Genomic DNA, 20,021 nt, shown 5'->3' with positions numbered 1-20,021 from the left:
AAGGGAGGAAGGAAGGAAGGAAGGAAGGAAGGAAGGAAGGAAGGAAGGAAAGAAGTTTCATTATTTAAAAAAAATAATAAAATAAGGAGCCAGTTGCAGTGGCACACACCTGTATTCCCAGCAACTTGGAGCCTGAGGTAAGAGAATCACAAGTTTGCGGCCAGCTTCAGTAATTTATTAAGGCCCTATGCAACTTAGCAAAAACCTGTCTCAAAATAAAAAATAGAAAAAAAGGGGCTGGAGACTAAAGTGCCCTGGGCTTAATCCCCAGTATCACAAAAGTGGAGTTTCCAGCTTATGTGACATATAATGAATGGTTAGCCATGTCAAATTATTTTTTTTTTTTTTGGCTAAATTTTTAACTTCAAATCCAATATATCAATTTTTGTTCTTTTATAGTTTGTGTTTTTTCCTAGAAATCTTTGCATATGCCAATGTCAAAAATATATTCACCTATTTGTTTCTAGGTTTATAATCTTTATAATCCTTCCTTCCTTCCTCCCTCCCTCCTTCCTTCCCTCCTTCTTTCCTTCCTTCCTTCCTTCCTTCCTTCCTTGATTGAACTCAGGGACACTTGACCACTGAGCCACATACTCAGCCCTATTTTATTTATAGACAGGGTCTCACTGAGTTGCTTAGCACCTCAGTTTCGCTGAGGTTGGCTATGAACTCAAGATCCTCCTACCTCAGCCTCTCAAGCCGCTGGGATTACAGGCATGTGCCACCACACTGGCTAGGTTTATAATTTTAATAAGAAATGCAATCATTCTTTTTAACTGCTACATTCCTCTCATCATATCTATTTCTAACTCTGAAATAACAGGACTGATAATTTGTCCTATTAGTTTATAAATTTTAGAATTACACACCAAGTCAGTATATAAACACCAAGTCATTATACATATACAAAACTATGCTCTGTAGTGGATTAAAAAAACCTAACACAACATTGTGCTGATCTGTGGTCTTTTTGGAGAAGCCTTATGGTATTATCTTTATTAGTAAGAAAAGAACAAATATACTTTTTTTAAAAAATTTTGTAATTGTAGATGGACAGAAAGCCTTTGTTTATTTTTATATGGTACTAAGGATCGAATGAACCCAGTGCCTCACAGATGCTAGGCAAGTGCTCTGCCACTGGGCTACAGCTCCAGCCTTGATATAATGTACTTTTTAAAAGTCAAACTACAAAAGATGTTCCTGATGCGATATCTCAGAAATTATTTACTGAATGAGTAAACAATGAATTGATACTCACTTTCTCTTTCACATATCAAATAACTCTAGAGAGACTCTTACAAGATTTACAAGTCTTTAATTTACAAGTATAAACTAAAGAACTGACACACCTGGATTTCTTCACGTTCCTTTTTATCTGGAAAAGTTCTTGCAGCTGTAGTATACTTTTCAAAAACTTTACGCTCCTTTTGTAGTTTCCTCATTTCCTCCTTTTTAAACTCTTCTATTCGAGCCAATTCTTTTGCTTTCTGTTGCTCAAAGTCTGCAATTTCTTTCCTAAAATGACCAAACCATGTTATCATCTCAGAAGACCATCACAATATAGTAATTCACATCTAGCACCAAATGGAACCTGGTGCCAACCTAGGAAGTGCTGGTTTTAACGAGTCCATCTTCAATGCACAGGCCTGAAATATCAGCCAATCCACTCACTCAACCATTTATCCAACAAGCTTCACTGGGTGCTCACTATGAGTCACATATTCTACTAAGAAGTGGGAAACCAGAGTGAAAATAATAAAAATCCTTAAGTTTCTTACATTCTAATGGAAACACAGAAAATAACAAGATAAATCAACTATTGGAAGAATTAAGGGAAAAAAAATAAAGAGGTCAGGAAATATGAGGATGAGAAGTTGATATTTTGGATGGGAGCACATCTTGTTGCAAAAATATATGAAGTAAAACCTAAAGAAGTGAGAGAACAAGCTATGAGGATATCTGAACAGAACAGTACAGGGAGTGGGAGGAAATATCATGGGCTTATTTTTTAAAATTTTTTTTAGATGTTGATGAACCTTTATTTTATTCATTTATTTATATGCAGTGCTGAGGATCAAACCCAGTGTCTCACACATGCTAGGCAAGCACTCTACCACTGAGTTACAACCCCAGCCCTGGCTTATTTTTTATAAATGATCAATCTGACATACTTCCACCTCTCCCAGTAGAGAGATTTGACTAGACAAGAGAATATGAGATATAGGTTACAGATCTCAGTTGAGACATGGTTGGATCAGATGATATTTAAAACCTGAGGACTAGATGAACACAATAGAAGAGTAGAGAGAAAAGATAAAAAGATATTCACATTTGGCTGGGAGTGAAGCTTAGCAGTATATACTTAGCACCAATTCCCAGCACACACACACACACACACACACACACACACAATTACATTTGACTGAATGTTCAGAATTTCTACAACATACAGAGGCAAAAATTAAGGGAAGACAAAAAAACCAAAGGACAAATGTTTTCTCTGATATGTGATGCTAAATCACACTGGGGGCAGAGGCTAGAGAAGAATAGTTACTTTAGATTAGGTAGAGGGGAATGAAGGGAGAGGAGGAAGTAGGGGGATAGGAAGAATAGTAGAATGAATCAGACATCATTACCCTACAATGTATATGACTGCATGACCAGAGTGATTCTACATCATGTACAACCAGAAAAATAAGAAATTATACTCCAGTTATAATATGATGTATCAAAGTGTATAAATGCATTCTACTGTCATGTATAACTAATTAGAACAAATAAAAAATAATAAAAAATTAAAGGAAGAATACTTGCAGCACTTTTGACAAACTTTAACGTATTTATTAGATTTATATAAAACTTCCTACAATCAGTGCAACAAAACTCCCACTAGAAAAATAAGCAAAGGTTACAAAGAAATTGACAAAATACAACACAAATGACCATAAATATTAAAATATGCTCAAAATTGTCAATAACCAGAGAAATGCAAATTTCAACAGATGAAAGATGATATAATTATGAGGTTGGAAAGATTTTTAAAAGACTGCTTAATACTCAACTATGGTGATGAGGAAAGAGGCCAAGAAGGAGCCTCAGATATGGATTAGGGAAGAGGAAGTTTTTGAAATTCATCATGAGAAAGAATATTCTTTATTTATTATTAATTTTTATCCAAAGTAGTAGGTAATTTATAACAGTTAAGACTGTAAACAAGCTAATTTCCAAACAGATTGGTTGAATAAGTTATAGTGGCACCCATACAACAGTCATTTCAAGGATGCAAAAGATTAAACTAATGTGGTAAGAAGTCTATTATGGCTGGGTGTGGTGGCATACACCTATGATCCCAGCAGCTCAGGAGACTAAGGCAGGAGGATCATAAGTTCAAAGCCAGCCTTAGCAACTGAGCAAGGCCCTAAGCAACTCAGTGAGACCCTGTCTCTAAATAAAACATTTTAAAAACAGGGAGAGGTCTGGGGTTGTGGCTCAGTGGTAAACCGCTTACCTAGCATGTGAGAGGCACTAGGTTTGATTCTCCATGCTGCATACAAATAAATGAATAAAATAAAAGTCCATCAACATCTAAAAAATATATATATAATTTTTTAAAAAGCTGGAGGGGCGATGTGGCTCAGTGATTAAGCAGCTCTGGGTTCAATGCCCAGTACCCCACCCCCAAAAAAAGTCTATTATACAGTTGAATTAAAAAAATTAAAGAACAAAACATATAAATAGAGCCAGGGGCTCAGTATCAAACTGCCCGGGCTGGCATTGTGGCTGTCACTTTCTAAAATGGTAAACTTGGACAAATGTCTTAACTTCTCAGTGCCTCAGCTTCCTCATCTGTAAGATAGGAAGACTAACGTAATTCTTAAATTACGAGGGCTGGAGTTGTGGATCAGTAGTGGAGCACTTGCCTGGCATGTGTGAGGCCCTGGGNCCCCTCCCCTCCCCTCTTCTCTCTCTACCCCCTCTACTGTCATTCATTTCTCCCCCTTGTATTATTTTTCCCTTTCCCCTCACTTCCTCTTGTATGTAATTTTATATAACCCTGAGGGTCTCCTTCCATTTCCATGCAATTTCCCTTCTCTCTCCCTTTCCCTCCCACCTCTCATCCCTGTTTAATGTTAATCTTCTTCTCATGCTCTTCATCCCTACTCTGTTCTTAGTTACTCTCCTTATATCAAAGAAGACATTTGGCATTTGTTTTTTAGGGATTGGCTAGCTTCACTTAGCATAATCTGCTCTAATGCCAACCATTTCCCTGCAAATTCTATGATTTTGTCATTTTTTAATGCAGAGTAATACTCCATTGTGTATAAATGCCACATTTTTTTTATCCATTCGTCTATTGAAGGGCATCTGGGTTGGTTCCACATTCTTGCTATTGTGAATTGTGCTGCTATGAACATCGATGTAGCAGTGTCCCTGTAGCATGCTCTTTTTAGGTCTTTAGGGAATAGACCGAGAAGGGGAATAGCTGGGTCAAATGGTGGTTCCATTCCCAGCTTTCCAAGAAATCTCCATACTGCTTTCCAAATTGGCTGCACCAATTTGCAGTCCCACCAGCAATGTACAAGAGTACCCTTTTTAATCCCCATAACCCCCACTCAAAACAAGATATATGTACATGTTCAGTTGAGGTTTTGCTGCCCAATAAAATCAGGTCAAATAATGACCTAGGGTAGAAAACTGCATTTGTCATACCACTGACTACAGTAGATAAAGTTGTGGCCTTCCAATACAGTATGGTGAAGCTCTAACCCTATGAGTATGACTTTATTGGAAATAAGGTCTTTGCAGATATAATTAACATATATGTTAAAATGAAGTCATACTGGAGTAGGGTGGACCACATTATAATGTCCTTATAAGAAGAGAAGAAACGTAGAATGAAGCACACACAGAGAGGAAAATGTCATGGGAAGACACTAACACAAAGTAGGAAGATGGCCATGTAACTATGGGGTAGAAATTAGAATGATGCTGCTGTAAGCCAAAGAACACCAAGGATTGCCAGCCATCTCAGAAGCTAGAAGAAACAATATGGCCTGGCAGATGCTTTGATGTTGGATTCAGAAACATAAGAAAATAAGTTTCAGTTGTTTTAAACTACCCAGTTATTTATGGACATACCACCCTGAATGCTCCCCATCTCATCTAAATCTAAACTACCCAGTTTTCGGAATTTGTTTCAGCAGCCCTAAGAAACTAACACACTAAAAAAAAAAAAAAAAAAAGAAAGAAAGAAACTAATACACTAAGCAAGTTACTACTTGAATTCATGGCCCCAAACTGCTTTTCAAATTTCAATTTATGATCTCACCACCATGAGAATATCCCTTTTAACACATCTGACAATGTTGGGTCACTTTATTTAATAAAATAAATCTTATAAAACACAGACTTCACCTCCTTTCCATTTAGATTTCTTGAACTGATTTAAAATGTTTCAAATATTTTAGATACAATTGTAAATATATGATTACATCACTGCACATTTTTTTCCCTCAACTCATAAAGGCAACTTACCTGAGTTTTTCCAAGGCACTTTCTCGTTCAATGCGAAGTTTAGCTAAAGATGTGTTCTCTGCTTTAAATTTTTCTATTTCTGTTTCCAATTCAATAACTTTCTCTCTCAACATCTGGGATCGAGCATTGTCACCTAAAAAACAGGCCATAAATACTGACTTCTACGTAAGGCTTAAAGCAGGAAAAAAATCTATCTAGCTACTAATACTAAAAAACCAAGAATATGTAAACCCATGTGCCATTAAAATGCATTTGAAACAAAGCTTGCCTAACTTTCTAAAGAAAATCAGTCTGAATTTAAGAATTAATCTAACTCAAGAATATTGTCTTAAAAAGTATTGTCTTAAATTATTCCTGAGATCTAAAAAGCTAATCATTCCAAAATCAAAGTTTACCCCACTACTAAAGAAATGCAAATTAAGACACTTTTCCCCTTATCAAATTTGCAACTTATTTAAAAAAAAAAAAAAAAGTACTTCTGTTCTTCATTTGAAACAAGCATTTTAATATTTGGTACTACCCTTTCAGAAAATACTTTTGATCTAAATCATAGGCTAGAAGGATGAGCAAATTAAAATATATGTCTTTTCGCATTAAAAATACATAGGAACCGCACTGGTGTATGCCTGTAATCCCAGCAGCTTGGGAGCCTGAGGCAGGAGGATCACAAGTTTTTGAGGCCAGCCTGAGCAATTTAGTGAGGCCTTAAAGCAACTTAGTGAGTCTCTGTTTCAAAATAAAAAATAAAAAGGACTAGGGATGTGCCTAACTGGTTAAGCACCCCTGGGTTCAATCCCTGGTACCAAATAAGAAATTAAAAAAAAAAAAAATAGGAAAAATGACTGGAAGCAAATATCCCAAAATGGCATAGTAGTTACTCTTGAGAGTATAGTTATGGATATTTTTATTTCTTTTTAACTTTCAAACTTCCTCTAAAAAGTGTTACATTTAAAATGAGAATAATTTTTACAAATAATTTAGCTATAATTTATATTTAAAGAACCAAATGCTCTGCTAGGTATTCATAGGTTATGTGACAATATAATGGAAAGAAGTTTTTTCAATGTTAAGTTTGAAAACCCCATCACATTAACACAGCCATTAAACAGAATGAGGCAGATATGCATATGTTAGAATAATCATCAACATTTATCATAAACATCCTTGTCCAGAGTACACAGTATACTCTGCCCACCCATTAGTCATGTAGTAGCCATCTAGGTTAGGGGATTTATTTTCCTTAATAATGGCCCCAAAACACTACAGTAATGATGAAAATTTGGATATGCCAAAGAGAAGCCACAAAGTACTTACTTTAAGTGAAAATTATGTGTTATAAGAAAAAAACAGTATATAGAGTTCAACACTATCCAATTTCAGGCATCCACCAGAAGTCTAATGGGGGGGAACTACTGTACTTTATTCCTTCCTGGTCATGTTTGACAAGTCAATGCAAGAGGTTAAAAAGAGAGTCATGGGAGCCAGGCATGGTGGCACATCTGTTATCCCAACAACTTGGGAGGCTGAGGCAGGAAGACTGCAAGTTGGAGGACTTAGCAAGACCTGGACTCAAAATAAAAATGGACGGGGGGATGTAGCTCAGTAGAGTGCCCCTGGGTTCAATCCCCCATTACCTAAAAAAAAGGGGGGTGGGGGGCAAGGGTGTAGTTCAGTGGGTGGTAGAGTACTTGCATGGCATGGGCAAGGGTCTGGGATCAATCCCCAGATCCAAAAAAAAAAAAAAGAAAGAAAGAAAGAAAAAGAAATCCAAAAGAACAGTTCATCTGAATCTCTTATCCTAGAGATTATGCTAGGTTATTTAGAACCACAAAATTTTTAATTTCATTTTTAAAAATCACCCAGTAATTAAACTTCCCCATTAATGTTAACTTTAACATTCTAATACATATTTTATAAGTTTTGACTCACCAGGTGGCTGATCTTGATTCATGTTTAATTTGGGTTCATTTCCTAAATGTGAATCTGATTTTGTTTTAGGTTTCAAAGACGGGAAGAATTTCATCATCAGATCTGAGGTAGGAGGAGGACTTCTACTCCTACGAGACTTGCTTAAGTCTTCTCCCTTCTTGACTGGTGCAACCTTCCTTTTAATTGTTTTGTCCATAACACATATTTCACTTTTATTAGGGTGGCATGTCTGTGTCATTCCATAAATGGCTTCATCCCCAAGATTAATGGCATGTTTACATGAATTCTCTTCAAGGTCGGTCCAAGATCTTTCATCGTCAAAATCAATTTTACTCATACTTAGAAATGAGGGTCTTCTTGAGGGCTCAGGCACTTTATTCATGTTTTCTATTACAATAGACTCATCACTGCTATAATCTTTGTCAGACAAATCCAAATCAACATCTCTCCTTTTATCTTCTTGAGTCCTGGTATCCCTAATAGGCCCCTTGTCATTACAGACTTGTGGACTATCCTCTCTGTTGTTGAAACTTCTTTCTCCAGCCTCACTAGATGGTTTTATGGCAACATCAAGCTGCTCCTCAGAGTCAATGCTACTGTCACTATTTGTAACACCTTCATCATCACTTGCATCCCATTGCATTTGATTTTCAGAAGTGATCATTTGGAAGGCCTTCCTACTGATTTTACAAGAAGGTTCCCTCAATCCATCAGGCAAGGATGCTGAACCAAGAGATTTAGGTGTGACCTCACACTCCCTTTTACTTTCATGGGGAGGGTTATGGCCTGGATCCTCACCATGGTTATTCTGACTACTGGGATCCATCAGGTATGTCTTTTCCTGCTGCACAGCTTTGACAGGGGTTGAAGACATCCGATGACCTTTGCTGATCTGTTGGTCTCTTTCTAAAATTTTCAGTACAAATGAAGAATTACTAGAAAATGATATTTCATCAGCAGCTTGCTCTAAAAATAAAAATTCATCCAATTCCAAATTTTCCTTTTCCTTTTCTCTTTCCCAATTCTCTAATTTTTTCTGAAGAGAAACATCAAGAGAAGATTCTGACTCCTTCACAATCTCATTTACTGGGCTCTTAGAAGCCATGCAGCTGACAGGTCCTGTTAAAAGACGTTGTCTGTCTTTCCCTTGTATCTTATTCCACATTTTGCAACCAGCATCACAGGGTTTTGTATACTCGGGTGCATTTTCTTTGTTATTAGATTGGACCTTTTTTTCTAGTTTAATTTGGTCTTTAATTTGCCCATCACATTTCTTCCCCATCTGTATTTTCAATACTGATGAAGAGAGATTTTTCCTATTATTGCTTTTAGGCACTTTAGGTTTTTGAGTGAGTGTAACAGAAGCAGTTTTGTTTCTAGCTTTATTTTCCTTTTTAAAAGTAGTATTCTCTGCACACAGTTCTTTATTTATAAGAACAGTTTTCCGCTGGAATTGTTGTTTGTCTATTTTAAACACAGGGTGGTCCTCTGATGTGCTCTGGTTAGGCACTAGTTTACTTTCTTTCCCTTTTTGAATCTTAGATTTAGCATTAGTAAACCTAGCTAAACCTTCTCCTCGTTTTAAGAATGGTTGTTTGGGTTTTGCTTTTATTAGCAAAGGTTCTTCTGCCTCCTAAAATGAGAATATTTGAATTAATAATGATATATCCAAGTAATCTTAAAGTTACTATATAAATAACTATTGCCTTAGAATAACAATCAAAATAGTATAAATGCGAACCCTTAGCTGGTTTTTTTTCAGTTCTTGTTCTTCCAACCGAATTTGTTCTTCTAAATAGTCTTCAAATGTCTGCTTCCTTTCTCTAATGGCAGCTTTAATAGGCCTAATCATAAAAACAAAGTTAACACTCAAATCACAATATATGGATATTTTACACTCAGTGTGCCTCAACTACACTGAGAACTAATCTTTTTCAAAGTCAAGGACCAAGAGTTAGGAGTAAGCCCAGCAGTACAGCACACACTAAGTTCAAACAAGGCCCCTGGTTCCATCCCCAGCACCCAAGCAAACAAACACAAAACCCCCAAATTAGGACCTTCTTGAATTCTCCTTTGAGAATTTAATGAAAGCTACAATGCCTCACAACCCTGAAAAAAACAAAAATATACAATATTCTGCACATGATTTGGGAGATTCGAGAACACTTCTAAACTCCATCTACTGATTATAAAGTAACTTTTAATGTATTCATTATATAACTTTAAAATGGATTTTTAAATAGCTCATTAAATATGTATGTTTTGAATTAAGAAAAGTCCTTAACAATGTGAGTAAAGTCAAAGTCATTTTTCCCATATTATATAACATACTAAAATATTTCAAATATAAGAATAAACCTAAACTGCCTTAACATTTTAATTCTATAACTTAAATTGTGCAATTATAATTCATAAGTGACACCAAATGTGAGATTCCAATATCTAATTTTCCTCATCTCTAAAAAAGGATCTAACTATTTCAGAGAAAATTAATTTCATCCAGCTATTTCTCCTAAGGGAGGATATTTGCTCAGTTCTTCCAACACAATGTCAAAGCTACTTGAACTAATGTATCTCCCAACTCCATCTGTTGTTGACAGTATGTGATAAGTTTAGCCATCAACCTTATACTTATAAGCATATTCAAATGAAAACAAGCATAGAATCTTTAAAGAAAGTACTCAATAACAAAGGTTGTTATATTAAGCTGCGACATTTATTATTACTTTTCACATGAATAATACCTTTCTTCCATATTAACCACTTCTGAGGAATCATCAATCTTTTTTAAGTTCATATCATTCCCTTCCTGAATCTGTTCTGTTATTTTCTCCCAGCAAGATGAAATACCTTCTCCTAGGATAAAAATTAGGAATAATTTAGTTTAAAAGAAGGTAAAGTCTTAAAACATAAGAACTTAATAAGATACTATGCTAAAAAATATTTATTTGAAAGTAACATATGCTGAAAATGTTATGACACTCTAGGAAGTCTTCAATATGATAAAGAGAAACTACAAACCAGACATGTAACCGCACACCTGTTAACTCAGCTACTCAAAAATGTAAAGCAAGAAGATCAGAAGTTCAAGGTCAGCCTAGGCAAGTTAACAAGACTTTCTCAAAATAATAAAAAGGGCTGTTGATAGAGCTCAGTGGTAGAATATCTGGGTTTAATCCCTAGCACCAGAAGGAAGAAAAAGTGGTGGCAGAATAAAAAAGATTAAAAAAATTCTAATAACCAAATATATGAATTTGATTGGATCCTGGTTTAAAAAAATTTTTGAAAGACATTTTTGGGAAAATAGAGGGAATTCCAAAATGAATTTAGATACTAAGGAATTACTGGGGTTTTTGGGGGGATACCATGTGATTGAACTCAGGGTGCCTGACCACTGAGCCACATCCCCAGCCCTATTTTGTATTTTATGTAGAGAAAGGGTTTCACTGACTTGCTAGGCACCTCTCCATTGCTGATGCTGGCTTTGAACTCACGATCCTTCTGCCTCAGCCTCCGAGCAGCTGGGATTACAAGCGTGCGCCACCACGCCTGACCTAAAGAATTACTGTTAATTTCCTTAAGTATAATAATGGTATTATGACTGTAGAGAGGAATGTTCTAATTTTTACTTGATACACACTGAAATATTTGGAATGAAGTACATATTACTTTCAGTGAAATGGCTCAGCAATTTTCATATATAGCTACAGATTAAAGATATACACATACCACATATATATTTACAAAGTAAGTATGGCAAAATATTAACCATCTAATCAATGCAATGGTCTTTGAACTTTTCTGGGTGTTTGGGGGGAAAAAAAAGGAAGTATGTTATGTAAAAGAAAAGACAAAGACATTTGAGATTTCCATATTGATAGAGTACTCTAGGAATAAGGCAATATATACAAAGGTAGGTAATCCTAAATGGTAGCCATAGACACCTTTATTGTGTTATTTGTATTTTTCTAATAACTTAATAGTACATTCACAAAAACACATTAAAATTAAAAAGTTTACAGGCTGGGATTGTGGCTCACTGATGGAGTGCTTGCTTAGCATGTGTGAGGCCCTGGGTTTGATCCTCAGCATCGCAAATAAATACATAAAATAAAGGTCCATCTACAACTAAAAAATTTTTCTTAAATATTTAAAAGTTTAGAAATACAGACAACTTTTGACTTTCCACAAAGAATATTCAATAGATATATTATTTGATGACTAGCATAATGTTGACAATTATTACACTACGTTTATTGAGATTACAGGACATACTATAACACAAGAATAGTATACAATATTCATGATTGCAACAATACAAAAAAGGAGAGGAGAAAGGAGACAGGAGCAGGGCTTTAAAAAAAAAAAAAAAGACTAGGGCTGGGGTTGTGGCTCAGTGGTAGAGTGCTAGCCTAGCACATGTGAGGCCCTGGGCTCAATCCTTAGCACCACATAAAAATAAACAAATAAAATAAATGTATTGTGACCAACTACAACTAAAAAATAAATATTAAAAAAAAAAAAAAAGACTAGCTTGGGATGTAACTCAGTGATGGAGTTCTTCCATGTGCAAGGCACTGGGTTTTATCCCCTGCATTGCTCCCACACACACACACACACACAAAAAAAAAAAAAAAAACACAGCAAAAATTCCAAGAGATCACCGTGAGTTTACATTATCAAACAATGAGTGCCAGTTCTCTGGCACAAATGTGCTAGGTGCTGCAAATATAGAGGCATAGTGAAAACAACCACCTAGGTTAGAAGAAACCTCTTTTATAAGTAACTCCCAACACCAGCTACTCCTGTGTGTGTTTCTGTGTATGTGTGCACATGCGTACACGCACAAAGGATTAAACCTAGTGGCAACGTACCACTGATTTATATCCCTACTCCTTTTTGAGCTTCAAGGCCCAAGCTGGCCTTGAACTTTTGATCCTCCTGCCTCAGCCTCCCAAGTAGCTCAAATTATAGACATTGCTACCACCTCATTCAGTACCACCAACCTTATTCTCATGTGTCATATATTTCCAGGCAATCAAAAAAAAAAAAAAAAGGTACATGCAGAACTCACTGCCTCCCTCTTTGAAAACCCTATGCTACCTACAGAGTCTGAAGTCAGCATGAGTGTCAACAATTACTCTTGGAAAGTCAAATTCTAGCCTGGCTGTTTGTCTCAGTGGCTATGTAGCATGTGGAACCTTACAATTAGAGCCACAGGGGATAGAAAAAAATGCAAACAAGCCTGCTCTTAGTTTAAGACAAAACTTGATAATTCTGTTAGTTTTTACATAAGTAATTCACCTGTAGGATGGCTATGGTTTTCTTCCTTCAAATCATTTTTCTCCACAGCTGGTTCTTGATACTGTGACTCATAAAACAAATTTGGAGAAGCACTTTTTGAAGGTAAGACAAAATCTTGATGAGTAGCTCTACAGAAGTTGTTTTGTTCATCAGATAAAATTCTGCAAACATGTGCTTTTTCTTGGGTTTGGTTAGAGTAGATACATGATGGCAAGAAGGATGTGGCTTTCTCTCCAGCAGCTGAATTTACTGGAGATCTGTACTTCTGGTTCTGATCGTCAGGCAGTAAAGTCAAACCTTACAATTAAGAAAATCAACAAAGCTAATGCCTTCCAGCAATATTTTCTTTTCTGCCTAACAGTAATCCCTACTCCACAAAATGATAAAGCAGCCAGATGTGGTGGCATATGCTTATAATCCCAGCAGCTCAGTGGGGGCTGAGGCAGGAGGATCAAGTTCAAAGCCAGCCTCAACGAAAGTGAGGCTCTAAGCAACTCAGTGAGATTTTGTCTCTAATCTAAATACAAAAAAGGTCTGGGGATGTGGCTCAGTGTTTGAATGCCCCTGAGTTCAATCCCCTGTACCCCCATCCCGAAAAAAATGATAAAAGCATTTTTTTCTCCTTATTAAGAAACAGCGTTTAACAAAAATCACAAAACCTTTCATTCCAAAGTGATCTTCACATAATTTGATGAGAACACTATGCTTTCTGTGCATATGCATGTACATGTGCACGTCAAAGGTGGGAGCACCAAATAACTCTGGAATGCATCACTGCAGCTGCCAACTCTGCAAACCTGTGACAGTCACAGTTCAATACCAGTGCAGAGTTATGATCTGAGTCATTTCCTAATTAACAATAACTGCCTATAGTTTCTCCCCTTAGGCAACCCTTGAAATCTTATATCCTTGGGTGGTGGGTTTAAGATAGGAAAGAAATAAAGAAAAAGGAAACAAACAGGGAAGGAACTTTAAAAACTCCAAGAACACTTTCCCCTTCACCCTCAAACCTGTTTTCCTCCAGGCCTGAATTCTTAAAGGGTCCAATAAATCTTAGAGTACTGTAAATCCCATTAATTAATGCCTATATACCTTCTGTGCTTGCAGGATATATTTTTATACTAATTAAAGAGATACTATAGAGAAAGATACTGTAAAAACCATGACATAGGTAGTCTAAACACTACCAATTAGATGTCAATCTAAAGATTCTGAAAACAAGACCATCATGACCCACTCTGAACTCCACAATCAAAAGAAATGAGCTGATGTCATCCCACATTCTTTCAAACTCAGCTTATAGTTTTCTTCCTTCCTCCCTTCCTTCCTTCTCCCTTACTCCCTCCCTCCCTCCCTTCCTTCCTTCCTCCCTTCCTTTCTTTCTTTCTTTCCCCCCAATACTAGGGATTGAATCTAGGGGCGCTCTACCACTGAGCTACACCCTATACCTACACCCTTTGTACATTTTAAGATCGGGCCTTGCTAAGTTACTTAGGGCCTTCCTAAATTGCTGAGGCTGGCCTTGAACTTGCAATCCTCCTGCCTCAGCCTCCTGAGTCACTAAGATTACACCACACCTAGCTACAAAATTTCCTTTAAAAGAAGTCTGAAATCTCCAAAGCACATCTCACTCTCAAGCCTCAGCACTCCCTCTTCCCTTGAATGTGTATTCTCCTGTTATTTGCTTTTTCCGCTGTGTCTCTTGACACATCCTAAAATTCCTTTCTGCAGTGTAAGTCAAGAACCTGCCAGGGCAGAGGTGAGGTCCCTTTTCCTTTCTGGAGCACTTCCTTGGACCCCCACATTCAGTGACAGATTCACAGGTGACTTTTTCCTCATTTTCTAAATTTCTTGGACTATTTTTTTGTTTTGTTTTGTTCCGTAAGTCTCTGCTTTTGAAGTAACCCAATAAACAGAGTCTGCTATATATCTCTAACCTTCACTTCTTAAAGAAGAAGTCATACCAACCATCCTACCTACTGCACCAACCCCTGAAATTCTGCTGCCAGTTCTGTGTTCTCCTGGACTGCCTCACCTAAATTTGGGAGTAAAGACATAATGGGAAGTGTTTTATACAACAGTGGATACCATTTATCACTTATCTACCTCAACTTCAGTCCACAAATAAAACTAGAAAATCAGGTAGGCCCCACAAAGTATCAGCTTCAACCTTTCTTCCTTGATAGCAAATATTCCTCACCCTATTCTAAATATTTTTGACCAACGAACATCTCACTGCAATCTGAAGAGGTTTTTGGCAAAATACTGCTCTAAAGCAATAAATTCTCCATGTGTGGTCTGTTAACTCCCTAGAGGTCTCTAAGACTATTTCAGGGTACTCGCCAAATCAATATTTTTTTCATAAAATATCCATTGATGGAACAAAAGCAAAATGAAAAATTGCTGGTACATCATTCAAGGCAAGACAGTACCACCCAACTATGCCAGTTGTAGTGTCACTGTTATTTGCCCCCCCCTGTATAATCACAATCTTTAAAAAAAAAAAAAAGTTTTTACTTAAGAATGCCCTAAGCAAAATAGACATGGTGGCACACCCCCATAATCCCAGTAACTCAAGAGGCTGAGGCACAAGGATCACAAGTTTGAGGGCAGCCTCTGCAATTTAGAAAGATTCTGTCTCAAAATACAAAACAAAATGGATGAGGATATGGCTGAGTGGTAGAATTCCATGCTTTATGAACACTGTATGAGACAAAACGGGAAATACATATAAATCAAGTCTGCTGCAAACCATGAATTGACTTAAATTGAGCTGCAAGCTCAACCAGCCACTTCTTCCAAGGAACACACTTTTACTTGAAAGAATGAATGAGACAATCTATGGTTATTTAAACCTGAATATTTAGCATACATTTTCTCAAAAAGAAACAAGGTACATATAAATAGCTCACATTATTTGTTGCCAATAATAAAATTTGACCTCTCAAATAAAAATCAGAATTCTGGAAAACATATCCACCATCATGAGTTTGAAGGATATTTTATAATACTTCAAGACTTTGAAGATGAAACTGGCAGTGATATTAATGAGTATAATTTTTTGTATTGTGTACTGAGATGTCAACATTTTGAAAACCAACATAATTCAGTGAATCATTATTTTCCAAAATGATCAATGCCCTAAATCATACATGATTAAAAAAAACTAATCAAAATGTCAAGATATTCAATTTATTTAACAGTATATTTTAAAATAATAGGACACAACAAATTGATTAATATGGTTTCAGATTCCTACTGGGAATAACCACTAAGAAATGACCATTTTTTAACATGCAGTATCAATGAAGAATATCCAGAATTATCTGAAAAGACTATTAAAATACTCCTCTTTTTCCAATTAGTTATCCACATGAAGTTGAAATTTTTTCAAATATTTCAACCAAAACAACATAATTCAACAAACTAAGTTGCAAAATTAGGAAGAAAATCAGCTGAGTTCTATTAAGCCAGAAGTTAATGATACTTTCTAAAATAGAAAATAAAAATAATGCCTTTCTTCTCACATTATTGTCTTAGAAAATAATTTTCATTTTAAAAATGCTATTTTTAGTAAAATGCAACTGGTTTATTATTCCAAGTTAGTTTAAAATGTCTTAGTATTTCTAATATAACTACTTATGGTTTGAATGGTTAATGTCCCCCTAATGGCTCATAAACTAAAACCTTAGCAGCCTGTGGTTCTGTTGGGAGGTGCTAGAACCTTTAGGAAGTGGGACCTAATGAAAGGAAGTTAGGTCACCAGGTGCATGCATTCAAGAGGATATTGGGTCTATGGCCCCTTCCCCTCTTCCACTCACACTCTCTCTTCCCTCCCTTCCCACTCCTGTCTGGCCACTATTAGATGAGCAACTCTTACAGTATATAGGCTCAGAGCAATACAATCAAGTCATCATGGCCTTGAAAAACACCAAGAGGAGGAAAGAGGTTTTGGATTGCAAGAGATCTCAGTTTGATCACCACATCTACTATTTATTAGGTATGTGACCAGGGGCAAGTAATTTAACTTCTCTCAGGCAAAGCTCCTCCTCCAAAACCTCTGAAACAGTAAGCCAAAATTAACATTTTCACCTGTAAGTTGTTTATCTCAGATATTTTGTCATGGTAACAGAATACTAACACAGTAACTTATTAATAAATATAGCCCATAAGGCTGGGATTGAGGCGCAGTGGTAGAGCACTTGTCTAGCAAGTGTGAGGCACTGGGTTCAATCCTCAGCACCACATAAAAATAAATAAAGGTATTGTGTCCATCTACAACTGAAAATAAAATATAATAAATAAATAAATAAATAAAGCCCATAGAGCAAAAATTCTTTAGGATCTTCAATAATTTAAGAGTATTAAGAGGTTCTGAAACTAGAAAAGTTTGAAAATCACTGCCCTGCATAGCTCAGTTGTAGAACATGTACTTGACATGCACAAGACCCTGGGTTCAATCCCTAGCACCAAACACACAAAAGAAAACACTGCCTGCCTCAAAGCAAACTGTTCAATAACTGAATGGGGCCAGTTCTGATACCAGTAACTATGACATGTGCTTCCCTATTACTCCATAGCACTAGTCTGCAATAAAAAGTACCACAGTCTATTATTTATATGATCCTATTATTTTCTTATATTCCATAAAGCCCCCTAAAACCTTCTTCACCTGTTATAGTTTTTCATCATCACTCACCCCACTCCCACCCAGCCACACTCATTTGCCAATGTCTTTTCTTCTCCATTTTCTCAATGTCCAGTTCAATCTCTATACAGAACAGGCTCTTTCCTGAACCAGTAAAATGTGTACCTTTGAAGACAGCAGCAAGAAGCATACACACTTTTCAAACTGTGGAAGACAATTCATTAACAATTTTATCATCAGACCCAATAAGTTACTGCTGACTTATTTTTTTAAATGACACAGAATTAGAATAAACAAAATAGAAAATATCCCTCTACATCACCAGGCACACCAATAAAGATTGATAATATAAAATTTACTTGTCATTATGAGTCCTGACTGAAATGTTTTTGCTACTATGGAATGTGGTCAAAAACTTTTAAAAACACTATTCCAGATCACATTTTAACAAGTTATTTTCCCTCATAAGCTCATGATGCTTTCTGTTAACAACAGAATATTATCATCTTTAACCACATAACAAACATTTTGGGTATTGTTCTTCATTTGAACAGAGTGGCTTCTATTGTTTACTGACCATTCTATATGTTTAACTTTACTGGCCTCTAATAGTTTTCATTCATTAGGCAGGGGATGCATACCAGTAGCTCTAGCCAAACTGGGCTCTTTTTTTTTTAGTTGTTGGGGTTGGACCTTTATTTATTTATATGTGGTGCTGAGAATTGAACCCAGGGCCCGACACATGCTAGGCAAGCGCTCTACCACTGAGCTACAGCCCCAGCCCTTTTTTCTTAATAAATTGATAGGTGTGGTTCAGTAGTAGAGGGCATACTTGACATACACAAGGCGCTGTGTTCAACCCCAACACCCAAATAAATAAATAAACAAATATGAAGGCCATTGAGCAGACCACATGCACCCCAGAATGCCAGTTCCTACTAATTTCATTCATATTACACTACTCCCATATTTCACTCTGATCTGTCTGACCCCTGAAGAAACTGGAGTTTGTAACATATGATAGGAATGGTAGAAATCACCTGTCAGACTACTAAAAGAAAGAACTGTGTGAAACTGTTTCTCATCCTATTAACTGAAGGCCCTGTGTAAGCAAAACATACCTGGAAGCATGTGCTGCCCAGACACTATAGTAAGCAGCTTTTCTTGTTCTTCCATGAGCCTTTGTAGTTGCTCTAACTGTTGCCTCTTCAGTTGTTCTTGCTTCTTCTGTTGTACTTCCTTCAGCTTTTTAAACATAAAATTAACTATTAAAGGAGCAAAACTTTCTTCGTGGACACTTGCTCCTTACATTTATCTCACTCCTTCCCATTTCCCTTCTCCTGTATTCCCTCATAGGGAATTTCAGAGAGGGATCCCCTCAGTAAATAAGTCTGCCACCAAAACTCTAAAATCCAATTTCTTCTGAGCAAATTATGTCAGCTATCTCACCTAAGAAACAAAAAAAGTCACATGAATCCTCCAAGTCTTACAATAGGATGGGTATTCAGGGCATCATCAACTTTTTTCTCCTAGTGTTTGAACAACCATTTCTAATTTAGCTCTCATTATAAGATACAACTTAAAGAAATAAAGTTTTATATCTTACATATTAAATAATCTTTAATGTTGCACATTAGACAAAAGGCAAAATCTGGTATTTTGAGGATTTCAGAATAAAAGGGAAAAATAAGAGGATCTGGAACAAATAACTTATAATCATATAATACCTGCAATAACACAAACACATATAAGGCCAAATTCTATTATACCTGTTCGAGTTTTTTAAAAAGTGGGTCTTTATAAGCCACTTGTTGTAATTCACTCACAAGATTGGGAATAAAGTCATTTTTATTATCTTCCTGGTGTTCAGAAGCATCCTGGCATGCTACTATTTGTGGTTCCTTTTTAACTAAAGGAAAGATTGTATGGACTTCAGATTTTTCTGACTGTAGTTTAAAAAGGCCATCAGACTCCAATTTCTGTTCTTCATGAAGTGAATCTTCTTCACTAATAAAACTGAAGCTCTTTGAAAAATATGCAGCTTTAACAGGAAAGCTGGTAGAAGCATTTGTAGCTGTTTGCTTATCTTCATCTGTTTCCAAAATAGGAAATCCACGATTTAATATGACCCCAGCCCGAGAAGGATTGGTCATCCATTGGGTTAGGAAGTTCTGCCCACTGTTTAACTCTGAAGAGGCTGGCATCAGGAACATTTTAGTCAAATGACACTATTATATTTAAATAATGGAAAAGTCAGAAGAGCTCTTGATTTTCAATACCTACAGACAAAGACAGGCAACAAAAAGTATTAGTTAAAACTACTAGAGTTCTACCCAAAACTAGCCCAAATCTCAACCCACCACAAAAGGCTTAAGTCAACAGAGCAACTGGGCATTAAGTTACATGGGTTTTTTTGTTTGTTTATTTTTGTCTTCAAAATATCCAAATTGTATAAGAAAACCTGCGATCCCTCTGCTCTAAATATTCAATTACTAATGACATTATTATACAAGTGCTAGATCAGTTGACCTTTGGAAGCTAAGAGACACTGTTTTTTAAAAAAAAAAAAAAAAAAAAAAAAAAATATATATATATATATATATAT

The 20,021-nt window shown here is 36.2% G+C and overlaps 1 protein-coding gene across 4 annotated transcripts in view; it reads right to left on the bottom strand.

Moving 5' to 3' along the window:
* Cenpj (centromere protein J) overlaps window positions 1-20,021 on the bottom strand; it is a 53,914-nt gene that overhangs the window by 29,402 nt on the left and 4,491 nt on the right. For 3 of the 4 annotated variants that reach the window (XM_015499361.2, XM_048801454.1, XM_048801453.1), the window contains exons 2-9: window positions 19,186-19,695; window positions 18,538-18,661; window positions 12,769-13,065; window positions 10,209-10,320; window positions 9,206-9,308; window positions 7,465-9,097; window positions 5,536-5,668; window positions 1,350-1,515 (exon numbers count right to left, since the gene is read on the bottom strand). In XM_015499361.2, the coding sequence (XP_015354847.1) occupies window positions 1,350-1,515; window positions 5,536-5,668; window positions 7,465-9,097; window positions 9,206-9,308; window positions 10,209-10,320; window positions 12,769-13,065; window positions 18,538-18,661; window positions 19,186-19,629 (3,012 nt within the window). In that variant the 5' untranslated portion in view covers window positions 19,630-19,695. The remainder of the gene's footprint in view (window positions 1-1,349; window positions 1,516-5,535; window positions 5,669-7,464; window positions 9,098-9,205; window positions 9,309-10,208; window positions 10,321-12,768; window positions 13,066-18,537; window positions 18,662-19,185; window positions 19,696-20,021) is intronic. The other variant, XM_048801455.1, reaches the window with a different exon arrangement.

This window comes from Marmota marmota, unplaced genomic scaffold, assembly GCF_001458135.2.
Source record: "Marmota marmota marmota unplaced genomic scaffold, marMar, whole genome shotgun sequence".
In the NCBI taxonomy this organism is placed as follows: Eukaryota; Metazoa; Chordata; class Mammalia; order Rodentia; family Sciuridae; genus Marmota; species Marmota marmota.
This window is presented reverse-complemented; position numbering and strand designations above follow the sequence as displayed.